General features: G+C 42.4%; 1 protein-coding gene across 3 annotated transcripts in view; it reads right to left on the reverse strand.

Annotated features, from left to right (window-relative positions):
- The window catches only part of dse (dermatan sulfate epimerase), a 97367-nt gene that overhangs the window by 29223 nt on the left and 41087 nt on the right, over positions 1 to 27057 (reverse strand). For all 3 annotated transcript variants that reach the window (XM_059981436.1, XM_059981435.1, XM_059981437.1), the window contains one exon: positions 9902 to 10155. In XM_059981436.1, the coding sequence (XP_059837419.1) occupies positions 9902 to 10010 (109 nt within the window). In that variant the 5' untranslated portion in view covers positions 10011 to 10155. The remainder of the gene's footprint in view (positions 1 to 9901; positions 10156 to 27057) is intronic.

Below are 27057 nucleotides of genomic sequence, written 5' to 3' on the forward strand. Positions count from 1 at the left end.
GACTCTATACAGACTCAGCCAGCGTCAGGACTGAATGCTGTTCTCTGGCACCGTGAGGCAGTGGCTCCACCAACTATGCCACCCAGTCCTTCCTGCAACTTCTCTCTACATTACTTACTACCTTTTTAATTGTCAGAATCTGCCACAGTCAACTATTTCTTGCCAAAACCTACAAGTAAATATTCCTTTTAGACCAGGAGTTCCCAACCTGGGATCCACAGACCCATAAGTCCATAAGGCATAGGAGCAAGATTGGGCCATTTCGGCCCATTAAGTCTGCTCTGCCATTTAATCATGGCTGACTTATTTTCCCTCTCAACCCCGCTCTCCAGCCTTCTCCCCAAAACCCTTGACATTCTGCTGATCAAGGACCAATCAAGCTCCACTTTAAATACCTCCAGTGACTTACCTCGATAGCTGCCTGTGCCAATGGATCCCACAAATTCACTACCCTCTGGCTAAAGAAATTCCTCCTCATCTTGGTTTGAAAGGGAAGTCCCTCTATTCTGAGGATGTTGTATCTGGTTCTAGACTCTCCCACTATTGGAAGCATCCTCTCCATGTCTGCTGTATCCAGACCTTTCAATATTTGGTAGCTTTTAACAACATCCCCTCTCATTCTTCTAAACTCCAATGAGTACAGGCCCAGAGGCATCAAACGCTTCTTATACATTAATACTTCCACTCCTGGGATTACCCTCATGAACATTTCCTCTGGACCGTCTCCAATGCCAGCACATCCTTTCTTAGATAAGCAACCTGAAACTGCTAAATGTGGTCTGACCAACACATTATAAATCCTCAGCATTACATTCCTGCTTTTATATTCTCATCCACTTGAAATGAACGCTAACATTGCACTTGCCATCCTTAATAAAAAGTAAATTATACGTAAACTAATATAAAATCTGTAATGAGTTTGTACGTTCTCCCCAGGACCACATGGGCTTCCTCCAAGTGCTCTGGTTTCTTTGTATATTCTAAAGACATACAGGTTAGTAGGTTAATTGGTCATATATGTATAATTAGCCAGAATGGGCTCATTGGGTGAAAGGGCCTGTTACTGTTCTGTATATATCTCTAAATAAATAAAATGTAATCAAGTGGGTCCAGTAAAAAAGTTATAGAGAGGTGGTTAAACTTCTTGGTTTAGTTTACAATAAACTGACATTAGACGGCAGTCTCTTGCATTTATTTTGGCGAAGATTTTGGAACTTTAGTAAAGTGATTTACGTGGTATTTCCATCTGAGGCGTAACTGGCAGAAGCTAAGAGAGATAAGGTTCTTAGGAATTAATTGCACATCCAGCACTGAAACAAACGCTCTCCATCAGCCTTTCTGTTGGTTAATTGCCATAACTGAGCTGAGGGATGGAACAGAATGCACACAGCAGCCACAGCAGTGCATGTGGGAGTTTTGTTGGTTCCTCATGTGTCAGGGACGACCACAGGCATAAGCTGTTGTGACGGCTACTCCACTCCCAGAGATCTGGGGCGTGACTTTAATCCCCAAAAACCTGTGACTTTATCCACGCCTTTCCTATGATTGTGCTTATTCCTAATTCTACCATCTCTAACCCTCTTAACTCAGAATCAGAGTCTGGTCTCACTGAAATATGTTACAAAATTAACTGTTTTGGACCAGAACACACAGGAGCAGAATAAGGCCATCCAGCCCATTGAGTCTGATTTATGACCCCTCACTCCATTCTCCTGCCTTCTCTCTATAACCTTTGACCCCTTGATTAATTAAGAAACTATCAACCTCCACCTTAAATATGCCCAACCACTTGGCCTCCACAGCCGTCTATGGCAAAGAATTCAACAAATTCACCACCCTTTGGCTGAAGAAAATTTTCCTCATTCCTGTTTTAAATGGGACATTCCTCTATTCTGAGGCTGTGCTCTCCACATCCAATCTATCCAGACCATTCAATATTTGATAGGTTTTAATGAGATCCCTCACTTTCTTCTAAACTCCAGCAAGTACAGGCCAAGTTCCGAATGGTCCTCATATGTTAACTTTTTCATTCCTGGCATCATTCTGGTGAATCTCCTCTAGACGCTCTCCAATGCCAGCGCACCATTTCTCAGATAAGGGGACCAAAACTGCTCACAATACTCAGTCAATAAGTTCAGTCTGTCCAAAGCTTCAGCATTACATCCTTGCTTTTGTATTCTAGTCCTCTCAAAATGAATGCTAACACTGCACTTGCCTTCCTTACCACTGACTCAACTAGTGCTCTCGGGTCCTAGGCACATCCACTAACGAAAGGCCTAGATAGAGGCTGGTGGGGCAGTAGGTGACAATGTAGTGAGGCAGATGTGCGCAAAATGGAAGAGATTAGGTTGAGGGTAGTGTTGATGGTGGTGGAAGAGAAGCCCTTTTCGTTGAAGGAGGACATCTTCGTTCTGGAATGAAATGACTCATCCTGAGAGCAGATGCATGGAGACAAGAGAAATTGAGAGAAGGGGATGGCACTGTTACAAGTAACAGGGTGGGAAGAGGTATAGTCCAGGTAGCTGTGAGAGTCCATGGGTTTATAATAGACATCAGTAGATAAGCTGTCTCCAGAGATAGAGACAGGGAGATTGAGAAAGGGGAAAGGAAACAGCATTATGAAGGGCCCCATGCACCCCTCATACAATCGCTTCTCCCTCCTGCCGTCTGGGAAAAGGCTCCAAAGCATTTGGGCTCTTACGACCAGACTACGTAACAGTTTCTTCCCCCAAGCTATCAGACTCTTCAATACCCGAAGCCTGGACTGACAACTTGCCCTACTGTCCTGTTTATTACTTATTGTAATGCCTGCACTGTTTTTGTGCACTTTATGCAGTCCAGTGTAGGTCTGTAGTCTAGTATAGCTTTCTCTGTATTTTTTTTATTACGTAGTTCAGTCTAGTTTTTGTACTGTGTCATGTAAACCATGGTCCTGAAAAACATTGTCTCATTTTTACTATGCACTGTACCAGCAGTTATGGTCGAAATGACAATAAAAGTTGACTTGACTTGAAAATGGACCCAGTAAAATTGAGGGCAGGGTGGATGTTGGAGGCAAAGTGGATGAAGTCGTCGAGCTCTGCTTGGGTGCAGGAAGCAGCAGCACGACGGCTGTCAACGTAGCATAGGAAAAGCTGGGGAGTGATACCAGCGTAGGTTTGAAACATAGAATGTTGACATAGCCAATAAACAGGCAGGCAAAGCTGGGACTCATGCGAGTACCCATGGCTACACCTTTTGTTTCAAGGAAGTGGGAGGAAGCAAAGGAGAAATTATTGAGAGCGAGGACAAGTTCCACCAGATAGAGGAGAGTGGTGGTGGAGGAGAAATGGTTGGGTCTGGTGTCCAGAAAGAAACAGAGAAGCCTTCCCATGGGGGATGGAGGTGTATAGGGACTGGACATTCATGGTGAAAATAAGACGCTCAGGGCCAGGGAACTTGAAATCATTGAAAAGAGTGTGTGAAACGTCACGGATGTAGATAGGAAGGGCTGAACCAGGCAGGAACAAAACTGAGCTGAGGTGTGCAGATATGAGTTCAGTGAGGCAGTTCACACATCTGCTCTCACTCCCATCTTCCTGCTGCCCCACCAGGGATAGGGTTCTTTTTGTCCTCATCTCCCACCCCACAAACCTCCATGTCCAGCTCACTATTCTCCAGAACAGCATCAATGGAAAAAAGTACAGTCGATGTTTCGAGCCGCCACCCTTCAGTGGGACTCCTTTCCATAGATGCTGCCTGGCTTGCTAAGCTTCTCCAGCATTTTGTGTGTGTTGCCAAGCATATCTTTCCCTCTCCACCACTTTCTGCTTTCCACAGGGACCACTCCCCACACAACTACATTTTCCCCACCGCTCTCCCTCCTGGCACTTATCCTTGCAAGCGGAACAAGTGCTGCACCTGCCCTTGCACCTCCTCCCTCACTACCATTCAGGGTCTAAACTGTATACGGCACTTCGCCTGTAAGTCTGTTGAGGCCATTTACTGTGTCCAGTGCTCCTGGTTTGGCCTCTTGTATATTGGTGAGACCTGACGTAAATTGGGAGATCTTTGATGAATGCCTACACTCCGTCCGCCAGAAAAAGTGAGATCTCCCAGTGACCACACGTTTTGATTCCACTTCCCATTCCCATTCCAACATGTCAGTCCATGGCCTCCTCTACTGTCACGATGAGGCCACCCTCAGGCTGGATCTGGACCTTATATTGCACCTGGGCAGCCTCCAACCTGATGGCATGAACATTGATTTCTCAAACTTCTGGTAATTCCCCTCTCCTGCTCCTTCACCATTTCCCATCCACTTTTCCCTCTCTCCCCCTATCTCTTTACCTGCCCATTACCGCCCCCTGGTGCTCCTCCCCCTTTTCTTTCTTCCATGTCTTCTCCTATCAGATTCCTCCTTCTCCAGCCCTGTATCTCGTTCAGCAATCAACTTCCCAGCTCTTTACTTCACACTTCTCCCCTCTCCCAGTTTCACCTATCACCTGTGTGTCTCCCTCCCCTCACCCCCACCTTTCTAATCCTGACTCCTCATTTTTTTCTCTCCAGTTCTGATGAAGGGTCTTTCTTGGCCCAAAACGTCAATGGTTTACTCCTTTCCATAGATGCTGCCTGGTCTGCTGAGTTCCCCGAACATTTTGTGTGTGTTTGTTGACAGGGAATCCAATGCCATCACAGCAGGACCAGTTAGGCAGCAGGTCAGAGAACAAACACTTTGGCATTGGGATCTGATACAAGTTTGGGCACAGGCAGCTGAGTTCTGGATGAGATCACATTTCCACTGTTTGAAAGATGCGGACAGCATTGGGTCTCAAGGTGATAAAGGCACAGATGAACCTTGCAATAGAAAGTCGACTGGGTTAGGTCAAGAGGCAGGCAAAAATAACGACATACAAGGAAAGGACAGGCAACCAGCCATATATTTCTTTAACACACAGAAAATGCTAGAGGAACTCAGCAATTCAGGCATAATTGGTGGAGCAGAATAAACACTGAAGTTTGGGACAAATGTTCCAGTGTCTGCAGAATCTATTATGTCACCTATTTATCTCTATGGGATAATACAAGGATCTCTCAGGATTCTGGCAAGTGACACACATATAGCCTGAATCTTTATCTCTTTCAGCTTGGAATAGGGTTGTGAGGGGCAGAGATCTGGCTGGAACTCAGCCTTTCAAGTTATTTATGTCTCCCTCTGCCTTGGCAGGTTAGAGACTAGGCTCCTAGTGCAATTTCTCACCAGGTCTGTGAGCAATTAAAATGAAGCCTACACAGTTATGGTGCCACAAATAGCCTCATCTAAACATTTCCTACACATTAGCTTTCTTTTGATACAAAATGCACATAGATTTATGAGTGTAATCTCAATGCTGTACAAAAATATTTGGAAAATCTATTTCCATTTTGCACAAGTTTATGCCATCTGTTTCACATAAGCAATCATTACCATTAGCACTTTTATGCCAGAGATTTCAAAAGGAATTAAAAGCTTTAAATTGTATATGCTCAAGGGAATGCAACACATCAAATAGGCGGAGAAATCATAGCTTACCAAGACACCAATTTGCAAGATGCACTTTCTCTCTCTCCGCCTCCCTCTACCTCCTCCGCTCTCTCTTTCTCTCTTCCTCACACTCGCTCCTTCCTTGCCCCTGTCTCCCTCGCTCCTCCACCCTCTCTCTCCCTCACTCTCTCTCCTTCTCTCCCTCTCTTTCCCCCTCGGTCTCCCATACTCCCTCTCTCTTCCTCCCTCCCTCTCTCCCCTTCCCTCCATCTCCATGAGACTCTTCTATCTTTTTATTGCCAATGTAGAAATAGAAGATATTTTTACTGACACCTCCCCAAGAAAACACTTCATGTAAATGATTTCTCACACTGCTGTAAATGCTGTTGAAGTAGTACAATTTTCAAGTTAGAATGCTCACACCAGTGAAATCTGTTTCAGAAGTTTACAGAAATCCAAACGCTTAATTTGTTACTCCACATCCATGACACAAGCAAAATGTGTTTGCGGATGGCGCGAGATTGATAGGAGGAAAATGTTGATCCATAACGTGTCAAATTTCTTCTAAGAGCACATCAGGTATTTACTCAAAGAGGACAAAAGCCTTTTGTAGACGAATAATCCAGTGGGCTCCATTAATCTTCGCACATGAGACTCTGCTGCACACTGTACAAGGATTTGTTAAAAGATCCTCTCAAAGAGCTTTATGTACACTGGAAATAGATAAGACAATAAGACATAGGAGCAGAATTAGGCCATCTGGCCCATTGAATCAGCTCCACCATTTGACCATGGCTGATTTATTATCCCTCTCAACCGCATCCTCCTGCCTTCTCCCCATAACCTTTAATGCCCTTGCTAATCAAGAATCTATCAACTTCTGCTTTGACTAATCTGTTGGAGTTTTTTGAGGGTGTAACAGGGATGTTAGACGAGAGTAAGCCAGTGGATGTTGTGTACCTAGATTTTCAGAAGGCATTCGATAAGGTGGCACATAGGAGATTGGTGAGTAAAATCAGAGCTCATGGCATTGGGGGCAGGGTTTCAACATGGATAGAAAACTGGTTGGCAGATAGAAAGCAAAGGGTAGCAGTGAATGGGTGTTTCTCGGACTGGCTGGAGGTGACTAGTGGGGTACCACAGGGCTCTGTATTGGGACCACAGCTATTTACGATTTATATCAACAATTTAGATGAGGGCATTGAAAACTATATCAGCAAGTTTGCTGACGATACTAAACTGGGTGGCAGTGTGACATGCGAAGAGGACATTAGGAGAATACAGGGAGACTTGGATAGGCTGGGTGAGTGGGCAGATACTTGGCAGATGTCATTCAATGTGAATAAATGTGAAGTTATCCACTTTGGAAGCAGGAACAAGAGGGCAGAGTATTGTCTGAACGGTGTAGAGTTAGGTAAGGGAGAAATGCAAAGAGACCTAGGAGTCCTAGTTCATCAGTCAATGAAGGTGAATGAGCAAGTGCAACAGGCAGTGAAGAGGGCAAATGGATTGTTGGCCTTTATTACAAGGGGAATTGAGTACAAGAGCAAGGATGTCCTTTTGCATTTGTACAGGGCCCTGGTGAGACCACACCTGGAATATTGTGTACAGTTTTGGTCTCCAGGTTTGAGGAAGGACATTCTGGCAATTGAGGAAGTGCAGCGTAGATTCACTTGGTTGATTCCTGGGATGGCAGGGCTGTCTTACGCAGAGAGATTGGAGAGATTGGGCTTGTACACACTGGAATTGAGGAGATTGAGAGGGGATCTGATTGAAACATTTAAGATAATTAAAGGATTTGATAGGATTGAGGCAGAAAATATGTTCTAGATGTTGGGAGAGTCCAGTACCAGAGGGCATGGATTGAGAATAAGAGGTCAGTTATTTAAAACAGAGTTGAGGAAGAACTTCTTCTCCCAGAGAGTTGCACTGGAATGCACTGCCTTGGAAGACGGTGGAGGCCAATTCTCTGGATGCTTTCAAGAAGGAGCTAGATAGATATCTGATGGATAGGGGAATCAAGGGATATGGGGACAAGGCAGGGACTGGGTATTGATAGTGAATGATCAGTCATGATCTCAGAATGGCGGTGCAGACTCGAGGGGCCGAATGGTCTACTTCTGCACCTATTGTCTATTGTCTATTGTTTATCTATAAATATACCCAATAACCTGGCTTCCACAGCAGCCTGTAGCAATTAGTCCCACAGATTCGCCAGTCTCTGGCTAAAGAAATTCCTCCTCATCTCCATTCAAAAGGGTTATCCTTCTATTCTGAGATTGTGCCCTCTGGTCTTAGACTCTCCCACTACAGGAAACATCCTCTCCATATCCACTCTATTTAGGCCTTTCAATATTCCACATCTATTCCATCTCGGCCTTTCAATATTCAATGAGATGACCCCTCATTTTTCTAAACTCCAGCAAGTACAGGCCCAGAGCCAAACATTTCTTAAACATTAACTCTTACATTCCTGGTGTTAATTATCTCTGAAGCCTCTCCAATGTCAGCACATCCCTTCTTAGATAAGGGGCCCAAAACTGCTCACAATACTCGAAGTGTAGTCTGAACTCTGATTTACAAAACATTAGATACATACTCTTTCTAAAAAGAAAATACTATTTTATGATGGTATAGCTTAATTTCAAGATTCAAGATCACTTATCATCGTTCTTCTGTAGACGACGGCAAAGGAGATCAAAATGATTGTTACTTTGGCTCTGATGCAGCATTAGAAAAAACATAATAACTAACTATAAAAAGAACACAATAAAAAAAAAGAACAAAAAAACACAACAAATAAATTGCTTGAAGTCTCCTGCAATTACAAAGAGATGGTGCAGATGCTTGTTTTGCAGAGAAATGATGATACTGTACAGCTGTCGCAGTGCATCCCTGGAGTTAGTGCTCGAGGTTATTGTGACACCATTACACCTTGGGCTGTTCCGGAGTTCAGAATTCAATTCCGGCACCATTCCGTACGGAGAACGTGGAATGTGTGAGCTTTCCCACAACTGTTCTGGTTTCCTCCCACAGTCCAAAGACATGACAGGTAGGTTAACTGGTCATTGTGAATTGTCCTGTAATTAGGTTGGTCGGGTTTGTCGAGGGCTGCTCACCACACATTAGGCCAGAGTCTCCAGTGCATAGTTGTCACTTATTCTTGCAGAAATCCCTGCTCATCATATCTCCAAAATGATGGCACCAGCGTAGAAACATGGAGAATAAAAAAGAAAATAATTTAAAAATAAACTCAAGAGATTCAGCAGAAGCCGGAACTCTTGAGCAACACACACTAAACACTGGAGGAACTCAGCAAGTCAAGCAGCATCTGTGGACTGGAATAAACAGTCGATGTTTCAGGCCAAGGTGCGTCATCAGGACTCCATCAGCATCTTTAATCGTTTAAAAAATGCTATTGTTAAGCATCTTGAAATGAAATCAGAGAAAGCACTGTCTTGCCACTTAAAATAATTTATGATGATACAGTTATTACAGCGCAAATGCCAAGAACTTGTGTGCAGACATCAAAACATAAACTGATATCATTTGGATTTCATTTAAATGTTGGAATTGACTGGTATGCACAAATTCACTTTGAAAATCTGAATTAAAAACTGGGTAAACAGTTAAATCAGAAGTAAACAAGAATCATTGGTGTTTCCAATTAATTGCCAGGCCCAGATTGACAATAAATGGAGTTCAAAGTAAGTTCATTATCAAAGAATGCATTCCATATTCAACTTTGAAATTCATCATCCTGCAGACTCCCACAAGATAAAGAATCCATGAAAAACCACAAAGACTGACATCATCCAATGTGCAGAAAAAGAACAAATAATAAAAAAGTAAAGAATTAACACTTAGAACATGTACTACCAGGTCCCCAAAAGTGAGGATTGTGAATGTGGAGGTGGAAGAGGCTTCAAAGGAATATGTTTAGGCTGGGTGAGTGGGTGGGAACATGGCAGAAGGAATGTAAAATAGTAAGTGCTCATCCACTTCGGTTCTCATGAAAGAAAAATGAAATGTTTGTCAAATGGTGAGAGATTTGTCTTGATGTTCAAAATGAGCTGGGTGTACTTATACACAAATCATTTAAGGCCCACATGGAGATGTAGCAGGCAAGCAGGAAGCCAAGTGAGCTGTTATTCTTTACATCAATGCTTCTTTACTCCAGAGGGTGGTGTATCAGTGGAATTCATTGCCACAGACAGCTGTGAAGGTCAAGTCATTGGGTCTATTTAAAGCGGAGGTTGTTAGGTTCTTGATTAGCAAAGTTGTCAAAAGTTACAGGCGGGGTGGGGGCAGGCGAGAAGGCAGGAGAATGCTTTTCACTGTACCTCAGGATGTGACAATATTAAACCAACTTTACTTCTGATAACCAGCACAACATACCTTGATTCAAGAGAACCAGGCTTCCTGTCAACAAGGCCACACAGTTGGTGGGTTGATGATTGTGCAGATACTGAAATCCCCATCCACGACTGAAAGACTTCTCGTACATGTACTGGGAGGCGTCACTGATGACTTCTAAATACCTTTCCTGCTGAGTTTTGTTCAGTCGGTCATACAGAAAGTCATACGCAGTGGCAAAACCCACGAGTGAGTGAGCGAGTGGAACCTCATCCCATGCAGCGTCCTTGACAAGCCTTTGAAGGAGAAAAATATCGTGAACATAACGCAGTGCCAAAATCATCACATTGTTTGACTTTATTGTGTTGGAGTCTGATAGTTCTGATCTGACGTTCCTTCAGAAGTCAAGAGGCATAAAACTTCACTATCATTTCACTAAGCACTAAAAAAGGAAAGAGAATTGAAAATGGGGAATAGTGTGAGGCAAAGAGGTGAAGGAGAAGAAGAAGCAAAGATGAAAGATGGTGCACCAACATGCTCGGCCTTTCTTACACCACAGATAAGAGACAGTCCATTCAAATTTGAAGGTATGAGTTAACCAATCAGATAGCCCTTATTCAAATAATGTGACACCAAAGAAACTTCCAGAATAATACAAATAAGTGTAACCACTAGGAACAATTGTACATACATACTGTGACCTCTGGGAAACATACTGAACAATTACATGTATATAGGTTGTTATATAAAATACAAGCAAGTACAAATTGTTAAACTGCAAAAAAAATTATACAGTTTAATCCAACATTTGTAACGTGTTGCTTTTTATTTGCTAAATCAAAAATAGGCATGAGTTGTTTCATCAGTAATGTGCTAATTAAGGATAATTGTAAACTCACAATTCACAGCAAGAATGACTGGCAATGTAAGGCACTCCAAATCTTGTGGTTTGTCTCCATCACTGCCCAAAAATGAATTTATTCTAATATGAGGCATCACCAAAGCAATGAATTAGGAGGAAAAATTGAAAGGAGGAGAAAACTTTGTAGCTGTTTTTTTTTTTGGACTTTATAGTTTTTTTTCCAGAAAGAAATTGAAACAAAAATAGGAAGGTTTAATTGATTTTTTTTCTTTAATATCAGTGAATTAGAGTAGAAAACATTATTCACCCAAATCTGGAACTCTATCAAATGTTGAAAGACCTTGACTGGATGTAGAAAGGACATTCCCTATAGTGGGAGAATCCAAGACCAGAAGGCACAGCCTCAGAATTGAAGGATGTCCCTTTAAAATTGAAATGAGGATGGATTTCTTTAGCGATAGGGTGGTGAATATATGGAATTCATTGCCACAGATGGCTGTGCAGGCCAAGTCATTGGATATATTTAAATAGTAGTTTAGTCATTTCTTGTGCCAAAGGTTATGGGGAGCCAAAGGTCATGGGAAGAAGGCTGGAGAATAGGGTTGAGAAGAATAATGAATCAGCCATGATGGAATGCAGGAGAAACTCAATGGGCTGAATGGCCTAATTCAATTAGTGTTTAGGTGGAAAATACCCTTCAGCCTACAGAACACTGCTATTGTGATTTATTTTAGCAGAATATCATTGTAGTGAGCTGTCCTTGGTGGGCGTACAAAATGCTAGATAGATCATTATTTGACTTCTCCACTAGTGAAGGAAACATGACGAGTGTACTCTTTATCAGAAGCAGTGCTGTGGCAAATGAGATGCTGCAAATCAAGATGTACTGAAACCAAAAGAATACAACATTTTGAATATAAAAGCGAGGATATAATGTTGAGACTTTATAAAGCACTGGCAAGACCTCACTTGGAGTATTGTGAGTAGGTTTGAGCCCCTTATCTCAGAAAGGATGTGATGAAACTGGAGAGGGTTCAAAGGAGGTTCACAAAAATGATTCCTGGTTTGAATGGCTTGCCATGTGAGAAACGTTTGATTGCTCTGGGCCTGTATTCACAAAAATTCAGAAGAATCAAGGGTGACCTCATTGAAATCTATCATATAATGAAAGGCTTTGATAGAGTGGATGTTTCCTGTGGTGGGAGAGTCTAAGACCAGAAGACACAACCTCAGGATAGAGGAGTATCTCTTTAGAGCAGAGATAAGGAGGAATTGTTTTAGTGAATCTGTAGAATTCATTGCCACAGGCAGCTGTGGAGGCTGAGTGTTTATGTATATTTAAGGCAAAGATTGATAGATCCTTGATTGGTCAGGACATGAAGGGATAAAGGGAGAAGGCAGGAGATTGGGGTTGAGAGGGAAAAGGATTAGCCACAATGAAATGTTAGAGCAGACTTGCTGGCCCAAATGGCCAAATTCTGTTCCTATATCTTGTGGTCTAAAAGACACAATGCCAAATTCACCCAAGTTCTTTGCATAGTTTTTACTTATGGCTCGGACAGATTTCATTCACTATTAATGTGAACAACTCTCTGGAAACTGGTGTTCCTCCAACATTAGCACTCAGCATTCTAACTTCACTACTTCAGAGTCAGGCTCAGTTACTTAACACACGGACATTGAAGATCACAGTGAAATGTGTGGTTTGCGTTAACAAGTAACACAGCTGCGGACGTCTGGAGGGTGGCAAGCAGTCCACAAAAGTCACCACACGTTCCAGCATCAACATAGCATGCCCACAGTTGTGTATTTATTAATTCAATAATATTTGAATAATCTTGTATATATATTGGTTGATTAAGCATTCTTGTTTGTTTAAATTATTAATTTTGCTTTATATGTATAAATATGTGAATTGCATACGTCATCACACTACCAGCTGATCTGCACAAGTCTCAATTAAAGTAAAAGCCGAAGTTAGACTTGAGGTTTGCTCCCCTGTGTCTGCCTTTGAGTTAGTTTAATATTTTGAAGTTAAAAAACAAGACACCCACAGTGTTCAGCAGAACAGCAACACAATAGCACCAAAATAACCACAGCAAAACAAGTCCCTTTCTTCCCTCTCACATACCAACCCACCCAAACTCTCACTCACACAGACACACATTATGTGTGAAAATCCCAGGAGATCAGCAGTTTGTGAGATTCTCATTGCATTCTCATTCTGAGATTCTCATGACATGCATTGTCCAGCATGTCATTCCAAGGTCAAAGTCATTTAGCTCGAATTTTTCCCCCATTCTGATGCTCAAAGTTCAAAGTAATTTTATTATCAAAGTACATATACAGCTCTGAGATTCATTTTCTTGTGGGAATACTCAATAAATCGAAAGAATAATAACCGTAACAACATCATTGAAACATCGCTCAAGTTGGGTGTTCAACCACAGTACAGAAGACAATAAATTGTGCAAATACAAAAAGAAGAAACAATAAATAAACAAATAAATAAATAAGCAAGCAATAAATATTGAGAATGTGAAGTGAAGAGTCCTTGAAAGTGAGTCCATTGCTTGTGGGAACATTTCTATGATGGGGCAAATGAAGTTAACCACTTTGTTTTGAGATCCTGATGGTCTGAACAACAACTGAATCTCTCGACCAAAGTTCCCTCTAAGGCATGCGCTTGCACTTGTCTTTCGCTCCTAGCGCACAAAGAATTTAAACTGCACACAAAAGGTTGTCACCCTCTACCTCGTTGGCATGTTAAGTATATTCCACAATCATACACAATCACATTTCCTTTTTTCATTTCTGACACGGATGGCACTGACAACACGGAGTTCACGATAATTTGTCTGCAGATTTTAGAACTGGCTTATTTATACTGCTTTTATTGAAGAAACTATTCAGTGCACACATTGTTGTCATTGAACAAAAAAAAATGAACAGCACAAGATTTTCGCACGCACTTGTCCTTATTAATTAGAGGGAACATTGTTCTCAACCATGTCTGCATGTTTTTATATATTGACATGCTGCCACATGACTGGCTGCGTAGATATTTGAATTAACGGTGTGTACCTAATAAAGTGGCAATTGAGTGTAAATGGAAGGGTATGCTGAATATATCACAAATATTTTCCCGACAACATTAATATCTCAGTCAAACAGAGTTCGAATGCAAGACCACAACTCTTTGCACTGCCATCAATGGAGGCCCATTTCACTGTTTGCAAACAAAATTCATCTGGCTTGTTGAGTTCCTCCAGCATTGTGTGTTGTGGCTGTGTGAGAGAGTGAGTGAGAGAAATGGGAGAGGGAGTGAGAAAGAGAGAACGAGAGTGAGAGTATGAGTTTGTGAGTGAGAGTGTGAGAGAGTGATAGTGAGCATGAGTGTGAGTGTGTCTGTCCCAGTTACATCAAATTAGATTTGTCTTTTCTTTCTTCCCCACAAAGTCTGGCAATGAATACAATGAATGCACTATGTTTGCGAGAAACATATGAATAATACAGGACCAGTGACTTATATAATGGGTTTCATTAGCCCAGAAAGATCATTTCACACATGTGGAGAATGCAAGATTTATATAACACTGTCTATTCTTTCCTATTCCTGGAGCACATCTTTCCAGAGCATCACAAAATAGAGTGCTCAGTTATCCTGTTTATAACTAAAAGTATTAAATAATTCAGAGGACTACATTGGTGGTGAAAGATATCTGACTTGGATTAATGGACAAAAATGCATTTATGTAACACCTTTCCTAAACATGTCTCAACTGTTTCACCTCCAGATGAGCTCAATGCCTTCTACGCTTGCTTTGACTATCAAAACATGGAGGAACCATCACAAACTCACATAACCCCTGATGATTCTGTGATTTCAGTCTCTGAGGCCGACATTCAAAGTAAATTTGATTATCAAAGTACATATATGTCATCATATACAACACTGACATTCATTTTTCTGCAGGCATACTCATCAATTCTATAGAATAACGATAACAGGGTCAATGAAAGATCAACCAGTATGTAGAAGACAACAAACTATGCAAATGCAAATTATGAGAACATGATAAAACAAGATAAAGAGTCCTTAAAGTGAGATCATTTGTTGTACTTGTGGGAACATCTCAATGGATGAGCAAGTGAATGCAGTTATCCTATTTTGTTCAGGAGCCTGATGGTTGAGGGGTAGTAACTGTTCTTAAACCAGCTGGTACGAGTCTTGAGGCTCTTGTACCTTTAACTTGAAGGCAGCAACAAGAAGAGAGCATGGGCTGGGTGGTGGGATCTCTGATGATGGAAGCTGCTGTAATACGGCAGCTTTTCTCAATATGCGAGCATCCTTCAGGAGGTGGAACCCATGAAAAACAACCAGCCCAGACAAGGTATCTGGCCAAGTACTAAAGGCTTGTGCTAATCAATTTACTGTATCTTTAATCTCTCACTGCAGCAGTATGACACACCACCTGCTTCAATCAGGCTTCAGTTAGACCGGTGCCTAAGAATGTGGTGAACTGCCTCTACGACTATCATCCACAGTGATGAAGTGGATAGGGTCTGGTAATAAAACATATCAACACCTGCTGAGAAGTGACTTAAGTCTGCTTCAATTTCCCTACCAGAACAACAGGTCCATAGCAGATGACATCTCATTGGCACTTCACTCAACCCCAGACAGCAAAGGTACGTATTTCAGGATGCTCTACCTTGACTCCAGCTTAATATTCAATACCGTCATCCCCTCTAAGCTCATCAGTAAGCTTCAGAACCTTAATATCTGTTTGTGCAATTGGATACTTGATTTCCTCACTTACAGACCACAGTCAGTTTGGATTGGCAACAACATCTCCTCCATGATGTCTATCAGCACAGGTACATCACAAGGCTGTCTGCTTTACGCCCAGGGCTGTGCTCCAATGCGGTAAGCAAATTTGCTGGCGACACCACTGACATAGGCCTGATCAAAGCCCTAGCAGATTCACAAACCACACATTAGCGTTAGGGTTTTTATTTATTATTATTTAAAATCAATTAATTATTTACATTAATCTTGATGTTTTACAGTATTTCTGAACATTAGTGATAGTTAAGCATTACAGAACAGTACAGGCAATGTGGCCTGCTGTGTTGTGCCAAACTTTTAACCTAGTCTGATCAAGCAATCCTTCCCTCCTACATAGCCCTCTATTTCATCCATGTGCCCATCTAGGAGTTTATTAAATGCCCTTAATGTAACCTGCCCCTAGCAAGGTGTTCGACGCACTCACTGCCCTGTATAGAAATGGTACCTCTGACATTGCCCATATACTTTCCTCCAAACACCTTAAAATTATGCTGGCTTGTCATAAGATCATAAGATCTAGGAGAATTAGATCATTTGCTCGATTGAGTCTGCTCTGCCATTTCATCATAGCTGATCCAATTTTCCTCTCAGTCCCAATCTCCTGTCGTCACCCTGAATCCCTTCATACCCGGACCATCAAGAATCTTGCAATGTCAACCTTAAACATACCCAATGACTTGCCCTCTATGGCTGTCTATGGCAAAGAATTCCACAGATTCACCAGGCCAGACTCAGTACTAGAGACTCAACCAGAATCAGAATCAGAATCAGGTTTATTATCACCGGCATGTGATGTGAAATTTGTTAACTTAGCAGCAGCAGCTCAGTGCATAATATAGCAGCAGCATAATATAGAAGAGAAAAAAATTAGTAATAAATAAATAAATAAATTGCAGTATACATATATTGAATAGATTAAAAAACGTGCAAGAAACAGAAATACTGTATGTTTAAAAAAAGTGAGGTAGTATCCAAGTATTCAATGTCCATTTAGGAATCAGGTGGCAGAGGAGAAGCTGTTCCTGAATTGCTGGGTGTGTGCCTTCAGGCTTCTGGGTCTCCTACCTGATGGTAACAGTGAGAAAAGGGCATGCCCTGGGTGCTGGAGGTCCTTAATAATGGACGCTGCCTTTCTGAGACACCGCTCCCTGAAGATGCCTTGGGTACTTTGTAAGCTAGTACCCAAGATGGAGCTGATGAGATTTACAATCTTCTGCAGCTTCTTCACAGGAATACATCACAGTCTTGCAGCTTAGGATAACCTACCAATAAAATTAATTGATGTTTAAGGCACAGACTGTGTGCCAATTATGCCTTTCAATTTACTCCCTACTGGAAGCATGGAGTAAATTTTTTGAAGAAAATATGGAAGATTTGTGGTAAACTGGATCAGCAAGCTTATGAATGACACCAAGATTGGGAGTGTATCAGACAGTGAGGAAGGCTATCAAATCTTGCAGTGGGATCTGGACCAGCTGAAAAATGGCAGATAGAATTTAATACAGACAAGTGTGAGATGTTATACTTTGGGAGGACAAGACAGGGCAGGACATCCACATGGGCACTGAGTAGTGCAATAGAACAGAAGAATACAGCTTCTCAGTTCCCTCAAAGTGACATCACAGATTGAGTACATTGTTCTTCATAAATCAAAGTATTAAGCACAAGAGTTGGAATGTTGTATTGAAGTTGTATAACTAAGGCCTAATTTAAAAGATTGTGTGCAGTTCTGGTCACCTACAACAAGAAAGGTATTAATAACTTTGAAAGAATGCAGAAACAATTTACAAGGATGTTGCCAATACATGAGGACCAGAGTATCAGGAAAGGGTGAATAGTTTAGGACTATTCGCTGGAGTTTAGGAGAATGAGGGGAGATATGATAGAGCTATGCAAAATTATGAGGGGGACAGATAGGGTCATAGCAGCATCTCTACTTTCTACGGAGGCTGAGAAAAGTCCATCTCCCACTCCCCATCTTCACCACTTTCTACAGAGGATGTATCGAGAGCATCCTGAGTAGCTGCATCAATGCCTGGTTCAGAAATTACACCGTCTCAGATCGCAAGACCCTGCAGTGGATAGTGAGGTCAGCAGAGAAGATCAACGGGGTCTCTCTTCCCGCTATTACAGACATTTACACCACACACTGCTCCCACAAAGCTAACAGCATTGTGAAGGACCCCACACACCCCTCACACAAACTCTTCTCCCTCCTGCCATCTGGTAAAAGGTACCGAAGCATTCAGGTTTTCATGACCAGACTGTGCAACAGTTTCTTCCCCCAAGTCATCAGATTCCTCAATACTCAGAGTCTAGACTGACATCTACATCATTTATTATTATATTGAAATTTGTCCTCTACTGTGCCTATTGTCTTGTTCATTAATGGTTGTACTGTCCTGCACTGTTTTGTGCACTTTATACTGTCCTGGGCAGGTCTGTAGTCTATTACAGTTTTTATGTAGTCTAGTGTAGTCTTGTGCTGTCTCACATAGCCTAGTGTAGTTTTCTATTGTTTAATGTAGCACCAGGGTCCTGGAGGAACTTTGCTTCATTTTTACTGTGTACTGTACTAGCAGTTTATGGTGGAAATGACAATAAACTAGACTGGACTTGATATCATGATGAAGTGTCTCTGCACCAAACATTGACTGTTCACTCTTTTCCTTCGATGCTGCCTGACCTGCTGAGTTCCTCCAGCTTTTTGTGCATGGCGCTCTGGATTTCCAGTATCGGCATATTTTCTTATGTTTGTGATTTATTATTCTATATCCATATTTTAACCTCTTAACTTTAATTTTTATATTTTTTTATAATTGTTGAATGTTGTTTTGGTGTTGAATGTCACACCGACGCACCACAGCAAATTCCTAATACTTGTAAGTGTATATGACAAATAAAGATGACCCTTGATCCGCACCGTTCCCCCGTACACAGGCCATAACCCCCACTCCCAGTTTTTCTTCATCCACGTATCTGAGAGTCTCTTAAATATCCCTGTTGTATCTGCCTCTACCACCAGTACGTTCTCGGCACCTCTGAAAAAAAAAACTACCTACCTCTGTCATTTCCCCTCATTTTTCCTCCACTGACCTTAAAATAATGCATCAGAGTGAAGACCAGTAGATACTGTATAGGAGCAGATTTAAGCCATTTGGTCCATTGAGTCTACTTCGCCATTCCATCATGGCTGATCCCGGATCCCACTCAAACCCCTACACCAGCTTTCTTGCCATATCCTTTGATGTCCTGACCGATCAGGAAACTATCAACTTCTGCCTTAAATATAAGCACAGACTTGGCCTCCACTGCAGTCTGTGGCACAGCATTCCACAGATTCACTACTCCCTGGCTAAAAATGTTCCTCCTTATCTCTGTTCTAAAAGGTCAACCCTCAATTTTGAGGCTGTGCTCTCTGGTTATGGATACCCCCACCATAGGAAAAAATCCTCTCCACATCCACCTTATCTAGTCCTTTCAACATTCGGTGGGCTTCAATGAGATCTTCCCACGCATTCTTCTAAATTCCAGTGAGTACACACCCAAAGCTGCCAAACGCTCCTCATATGTTAACCCCTTCATTCCCAGTATCATCCTCGTGAACCTCCTCTGGACTCCCTCCAATGACAACATGCCCTTTCTGAGATATGGGGCCCAAAACTGTTGACAGTGCACCAAGTGTGGCCTGACTAGTGTCTTAAAAAGGCTCAGCATTATCTCCTTGCTGTTATATTCTATTCACCTTGAAATAAATGCCAACATTGCATTTAGCCATTACTTTACCACAGACTCAACCTGTAAATTAACCTTCTGAGAGTCTTGCACGAGGATTCCCAAGTCCCTCTGCACCTCTGATGTTTGAATCCTCTCCCTATTTAAATAGTCCGCACTATTGTTCCTTTTACCAAAATGCATTATCGTACGATTCCCAACACTGTATTCCATCTGACACTTTCTTGCCCATTCTTCCACTTTGTCTAAGTCCTGCTACAATTGCATTGCTTCCTCAGCACTACTTACCCCTTCACCTGTCATCGTATCATCCACAAAATTTGCCACAAAGTCATCAATTCCATTATCTAAATCAATGACAAACAATGTGAAAAGTAATGATGCCAATACTGACCCCTGAGGAACACCACTAGTCACTGGCAGTCACCCAGAGAAGGTCCCCTCCTGCCTGTCAGCCATTCCTCTATCCATGCCAGTATCTTCATCTTGTTAAGCAGCCTCATGTGTGGCACCTTATCAAATGCCCTCTAAAAACCCAAGTAAATGACATCTACTGCCTCTCCTTTGTCCACCCTGCTTGTTACTTCCTCTAAGAACTCTGCCAGATTTGTCATTTGAACTAATGCATCGGTTCAAGAACCTGATGGCTGAGGAGTAATAACTGCTCCTGAGCCGGGTGATGTGAGTCCTGAAACTCCTGCACTTTTCTCCTGATTGCAGCAGTGAGAAGGGAACTTGCCCTGAGTAATTGGGGGTCCCTTGACGATGGATGCTGCTTCCCTGTGATAGCACTCCATGTAGGTGTGCTCAATGGTGGGGAGGGCTTTACCTGAGATGGACTGGGCCATATCCACTACCTTTCGTAGGATTTTCCATTCAAAGACACTGGGTTTCTATACCAGGCTCTGATACAGCCAGTCATCTATAGAAGTGCAGTCTTCCGGTGCAACATAGCATGTCTATAACTCACTAACCCCTAACCCCTAAGTATGTTTTTGGAATGTGGGAGGTAACCAGAGCACCCAGAGGAAACCTACATGGTCATGGGAGAACAGATTCCTTACAGACACCGGCAGGAATCAAACACCAATCAGTGATCGCTGGTGCTGTAATTAGCTACGTTGCGGCGTTAAGACCTCAGTAGCCATTCCCTCACTGGGCTGCTGAGGAATCCCACACACAGACCAATAACGGACCAGACTGACAGGTGGTTTATTAAATTTAGATTTCACAATGAGTCTACTTGTCTTTGGGATTCATTGATAAAGGAACTTCTAAATGTCAGTGGATGCAAAGAAAATATGCTTCAAACACAGGAAATCTGAACCTAACCAGAAAATGTTGAAAACACGCAATGAGTCAGACAGCATCTGTAGGAAGAACAAAGTTAACATTCCAGGTTGATGATTTTTTATCAGAATATAAAATCTTGCGGAAAAATATTTAAGGCTGCAGAGAAGAAACAAAACCTAATGTAAATCTGAGAAAGTTAATCTTCCACAGAGAATTATAGTCCTCAGAATTCAGTAACCGACAATTCCTGTTTTCTTGTCAGAAACAGTCAGTTTTGACGGAAAGCCACTGAGCATTTTTTCTCTCTCTTCAGCAGCCGTCTGTTTCTCACGCTCTTTTTGGTTCTGGATTTCCAGTAATCACCATGGTCGGCATTACACACTTACAGCACATTTCTCATGATCATTATTCATCTCCTTCTGTTTACAGATGTCCTAACAGATCGCCCATGGTCAACAAACATCCATTACCCTCTCAAACAGCATTACCAGCACTTGTGTCACTGGTCCCCATGGTCCCCAGTCTATCACAGGGATCGCAGGAGGCGGCAGTGGGTTGTTGACTCAGCTAGCACCATCACAGGCACAACTGCCCCCACCCCACCCATCATCGAGGACATCTTCAAAAGACATTAAGGACTCTCATCATCCAGGATCTGCAATCTTCTCATTACTGTACTGTTGTGTATTTGCAACCCATCTTAGTACTGAAATAGATAGTGCATATATCAGGACAGGATGCTTGATGCTCTGAACGTGTCTTTATTTCTCATTCTCACTTCCATGCTCCCTCACATCACGTGTTGCTCAGTCCCAGGCTGATGACATCATCACTATACTTGCCAAGTGTCGGACTGCATTAACTGACCGTACTATTTCAATACATGACATGTCCTGCCATCAGGGAGGAGGCACAAGAGCAAGAAAGCCCACATTCAGTAACTTAGGAACAGCTTCTTCCCCTCCACTATCAGATTTCTGAACGGTCCACTTTATCATTTCCTGTTAGAGTCACTTCATGTACAGACACTCCTGCACCTGGCATCACTTAATGTACATACAATCAGTCTATGCAAGTAAGCTTATCTTATCTATATACGGCCACACTCAAACAGTTCCTTGTGCATCACAAACACAAGAAAGCCCGCAGCTGCTGGAGCAACGCAGCATCTATGGAAATCAATAAGCAGTCGACTCTTTGGGCCCTGACCCCTCATCAGAACGGGGATGAAGGGCCTGAAGAAGGGTCTCAGCCCGACACATTGACCACCAAGAACCAAAATATAAAGCCCTGAATCCAGCTAGCACAGTCCTCCAGGTCATTGAAGCTCACCAGCCAACAAACCACGGCAAGTTTGTGGATCCAACAGAGCTCTAAAATAACCCAAACTCCAAAATATTCAGTCCTGATGAAGTGTGCCAACTGTTTACTCCTTTCCATAGATGCTGCCTGACCTGCTCAGTTCCTTGTACATTGTGTTTTATAGGATTACTTTTAAATTTATTGCATTTCTATGCTTATGTTTTTTTGATGCCGCATCAGATCTAGAGTAACATTCATCTTTACACTTGTGTACTGAAGAAATACAATAAACAATTCTGAATCTTGAACACTTTGTTATTCCTTGTCTTTACACCGTTTATATATTGTTGTAATTTAAAGATGTTCACCTTTTTGCTGCAGTATTACAACAAAGTTCTTGTCATATGTTAGTGTTAATGAATCTGATTCTTTTTCCCCATGTTGACTTCAGCCATCCTCTCTGCAACGTTAAGCACACTTACATTAAGTGGCCATGCTATTAGGTACACTAGTTCATTAATACCAATATCTAACCAACCCATCATGTGGCAGCAGCTTACTGCACAAGAAGCAGGCAGACATGGTCAAGAGGTTCAATTGTTGTTCAGACCGAACATCAGAATGGGGAAGAAATGTGATCCAGGTGACTTTGACTGTGGAATGATTGCCAGTGCCAGACGGGGTGTCTGCTCATCTCAGAAACCGTTTTGCTCTCCTGGGATTTTAAATGCACAGCAGTCTCTAGCGCACTGGTGCCCAGCCGTGGTTCATGGCATGATCCAACAAGCAAGGGGTCTATGGACCCCTGCTCTAGAGTTTACAGAGAAACAAAAAAACACACATCCAGTGAGAGGCAGCTCTATAGGTGAAAACACTTTGTTAATGACAGAAGTCAGGGGAGAACGGCCAGACTGGTTGAGGTAGACAGGAAGTTGACAGTAACTCAAATAACCACACATTACAACAGTGGAGTGCAGAAGAGTATTTCCTGAAGGGGACAGGCTACAGTAGAAGACCATGAACATACACTGAGAGGCCACATTATTAGGTACAGGATGAACTTGATAAAGTGGCTACTGAGTGTATTTGTCCACTTTCACAGTTTTGATGAAAAATTCTGATCCTGGAATGTTATCTCTCTTTTCTTTTCCCATAGATATTACCCATCTTGCCGAGTATTCCCTGCATTTTCTATGGGTTTGTTCTCGAGTATCTGTAAACTTTCCTCTGGAATAGCCAAATGCACACAATTGGAATGCTCTAAGCTAGTACTGTCACAGCAGACTAGCTCCTTAACAACTGGGAAGGACAATACTGGCACATAAGGTATTTGTCATACCACCAGGGAACACATTTGGCAAAGAACACACACAAAATGCTGGTGGAACACAGCAGGTCAGGCAGCATCTATAAGGAGAAGCACTGTTGACGTTTCGGGTCGAGACCCTTCGTCAGGACTCCTGACTTTGTCAGGTCTCGGCCCGAAACGTCAACAGTGCTTCTCCTTATAGATGCTGCCTGGCCTGCTGTGTTCCACCAGCATTTTGTGTGTGTTGTTTGAATTTCCAGCATCTGCTGATTTCCTCACATTTGGCAAAGAGCGGTATTAAATTACAGCAAGCCCAAAGCTGCCTAGCTGAGTAATATAAAATATTACGTTAAAATAAACTTAACAGAATCATAGAATAATTCAGAAAAGAAAGTTATATACTTAAGTGGGACCTTTGACAGAGGTAACTATTACTACTTCTGCCATTCTGAGAATATCAATATGTTATTTGACATTTGATTCATTGAAAACAATTCATCATCCCATCATTATGTGCCGTGCTTTCTGATGTGGGGGATTGTGGTCTCAGAACCATGATTGTTTTTGGTAAATTTTTCTGCCATTGCCTACTTCTCAGCAGTGCCTTTGCAAGATGGGTGACCCCAGCCATTATCATTACTCTTCAGAGATTGTCTGCCTGGTGTCAGTGGTTACATAACCAGGACGTGACGTGCACCAGCTGCTCGTACAACCATCCGCCACCTGCTCCCGTGGTTTCATGTGACCCTGACTGGGGGGTCACTGCAGGTGTTACCGAGGGTGACCTGCAGGCGAGCGGAGGGAAGAAAATGAACCTCAGGGTAGTATACACTGTTCCCTCTGAAATGAGCAGCTGCACAGCCACACAGTAACTGAAATGCTCCTGTGCACAAAGCCTCTGTTGCTGCACAGCTGGTAGTTTTTTTTAATATAATGTTTTATTAAAGTGCTGCACTGTTTTCAGGCCATGTAAACATTTCCTGCTCAGAGCAATAGTTGGTCATTGAAATTGTAAAAAAAAAAGTATTTTGTGACAAGTACAAAATGCTAGAGGAAGACGGAAGGTCAGGTAGCATCTAGGGTCAGTCAACGTTTCGGGCCGAGACCCTTCATCCGAACTGGAAAAAGAGATGAGACATCAGAGTAAGGGGGGGGGAGGAAAGGTAGCAGGTATAGGTGAAACCGAGATGCAGTGGGGGTGGGAAGAGGTGAAGTAAAGAGCTGTGAGGTCGGTTGGTGGAAGAGATAAAGGGCTGGAGAGGGGGAGTGTGATAGGAGAGGACAGAAGGCCGTGGTGGAAAAGGAAGGGGGAGGAGCACCAGAGGAAGGTGATAGGCAGGTATGGAGATAAGGTGAGAGAGGGAAACAGCCTCTTAAAAGTTTCTTCTCCCGGGCAGTTAATCTGTTCAACCATTCTAGTTAAAGCCCTCATCCCCCACCCTCTATGTATTATCCCAGTCACTGTTCTGTCCTGTAAACACTTTAAATCCCTTGTTATAATGTTCTTTACATTGCAAATACATCCTGTTATTTTTGCACATTTTATTCTATTGTCTTCTAACTTTATTTTACGGGACTGTGCAAAGTCATATATTTTAAATAATTTTATGTATTGTACTGTACAAAAACATGAAAAACAAATTTCATGACACATGTGAGAGATGATAAAAAACCTGATTCTGATATGGATCTCTATTGTGGACTGAGAGTGGGAAGGGAGCAGGGAGAGGGGTATCATGGAGGACAAAAAGGGAAGGGAGAGGGGAGGGAACATTACTGGGATCATTATTGATCATCACAGATCAGTAAACCATTTGCTTGGAATCAAATGACTTTGCCTGGTGACTCAGGACTGGGTGTGTCTGCACCCATGCCACTCCCTCCCCCAGTACTCCTTCTCTCTTCCCAGTCCCTCACTCCACCCTTGCCAATCCCAAATTATCCTGATATCACCACTGATAAAACTTCAATTCCAATCATCTCCCTAACTCCTGAAACTAACAGCAAGAAATTAAGTGTTTCCCATCCTAGACAATATCTGAGCTGTTCCACCGACCCCACCTCCCCACAGAATGTTCTGAGTCCTTCCTGTCACCACAAAGACACTAGGTTAGTAACTGCCTATGGATCCAGTGACCATACAATCAAGGCCACTGTCACTTTCTCCTCTAACAGTACCTCCTGAAGTGTGTCTGTATGATATTACACAGCCAGAATTTTAATTGATTTCACTACTGAGACACACTGATAAAAGCTTCAAACCAGACGAAATTCTAATCCGCCTTTACATTAGTATTAGCTTACATTTTTAGAACTCCGTTATGAATTCCAAGAAGAAACATGAGTATCTGCTTTGACGTATAACTGAATTAAGTGTACTTAGCTATCACTGAACCAGGAAGTTAGTGAGGCCCTCCCCTACTCGAGGTCAACCAAGGATGATGCATCCGAGCTATCTACAGTTATTGGTGCAGAGGCTGACGAGACCAATGCAAGACCAGCAGTCTCTGTTGCAAAGGTTGCATCTGCAAGGGTTCTCAGCTCTGCTGGAGATACAACGGTCCTTTCTATGGGCCCGTTTGAATTTAGCGGCCCCCACCCAGCAAAGGCTCCTCTTATTCCTACTCTTTGCTTCCTGCCAGTCAGATAATCTTCAATCCATACTGGTATCTTTCCTGAAATACCACAGGCTTTTATCTTGTTAAGCAGCCTCGTAAGTGGCATCTTGTCAAAACCATTATGAAAATCCAAGTGTACAACATTCACTAATTCTCCTTTGTCTATCCAGCTTGTTATTTCCTCAAATAATTCCAACAGATCTGTCAGGCAAGATTCCCCCTTAAGGAAACCATGCTGACTTTGGCCTATTTTATCATGTGCCACCAAGTACCCTGAAACCTCATCATTAACAATTGACTCCAACATCTTTCCAAGCACCAAGGCCAGACGAACTGGCCTATAACTTCCTTCCTCCTGCCTCCTTCCTTCTTAAAGAGTGGAGCAACATTTGCGATTTTCCAGTCCTCAGGAAACATTTCAGAATCTAGTTATTCCTGAAGTATCATTACTAATGCCTCCTCAATCTCTTTCAGAATCTTTGTGCTAGATTATCTGGGAGAGTCTAGGATTCATGTTCACAGCCTCAGATTACAAAGATGACCTCTTAGAACTAAGACAAGGAGGAAATTTTTTTAGCCAGAGGGTGGTGAATCTGTGGAATTCATCAGCACAGGGCAAGTCATTGAGTATACTTAAAGTGGAGGCTGACAGGTTCTTGATTAGGGAGGGTATCAAAGCAGGAGAATGTGTTTAAGAGGGATAATAAATTGAATGATAGGCCAAATGGCCTAATTTGGCTCCTTTCACCAATGCTGAAATCTGGAGCAAAATGACCTCAGCAGTTCAGGCAGCATATGTAGAGGGAAATGAGCTGTTGCTGTTTGGAGTGACACCTTCCATCAGGAGTTTAACGTTTATTTTATTTATTTAGTGATACAGCCTGGAGTAGGCTATTCCAGCCCTTCGAGCAACGCCGCCCTAATAACCCTGAATTAACCCTAGCCTAATCGCCAGACGATTTACAATGACCAATTAACCTATCAATTATTCCTCCTGCTGCTCTGGACTGTGGGAGGAAACCAGAGCACCAGGAGGAAACCCACACAGTCACGGGGAGAACATGCAAACTCCTTATGGGCAGCAGTAGTGGAAATTGAACCAGGGTGGCTGATACTGTAAAGCATTGTGCTAACCAGTACGCTACCGTGTCGCCAAGAACTTTCTAAGTTAATATTGCCCCATCATTCAGTGCCCTCATGCCTTCATAACTTGAGCTTATATTTCAA

This window comes from Hypanus sabinus, chromosome 10 (genome assembly GCF_030144855.1).
Source record: "Hypanus sabinus isolate sHypSab1 chromosome 10, sHypSab1.hap1, whole genome shotgun sequence".
Classification (NCBI taxonomy): Eukaryota; Metazoa; Chordata; class Chondrichthyes; order Myliobatiformes; family Dasyatidae; genus Hypanus; species Hypanus sabinus.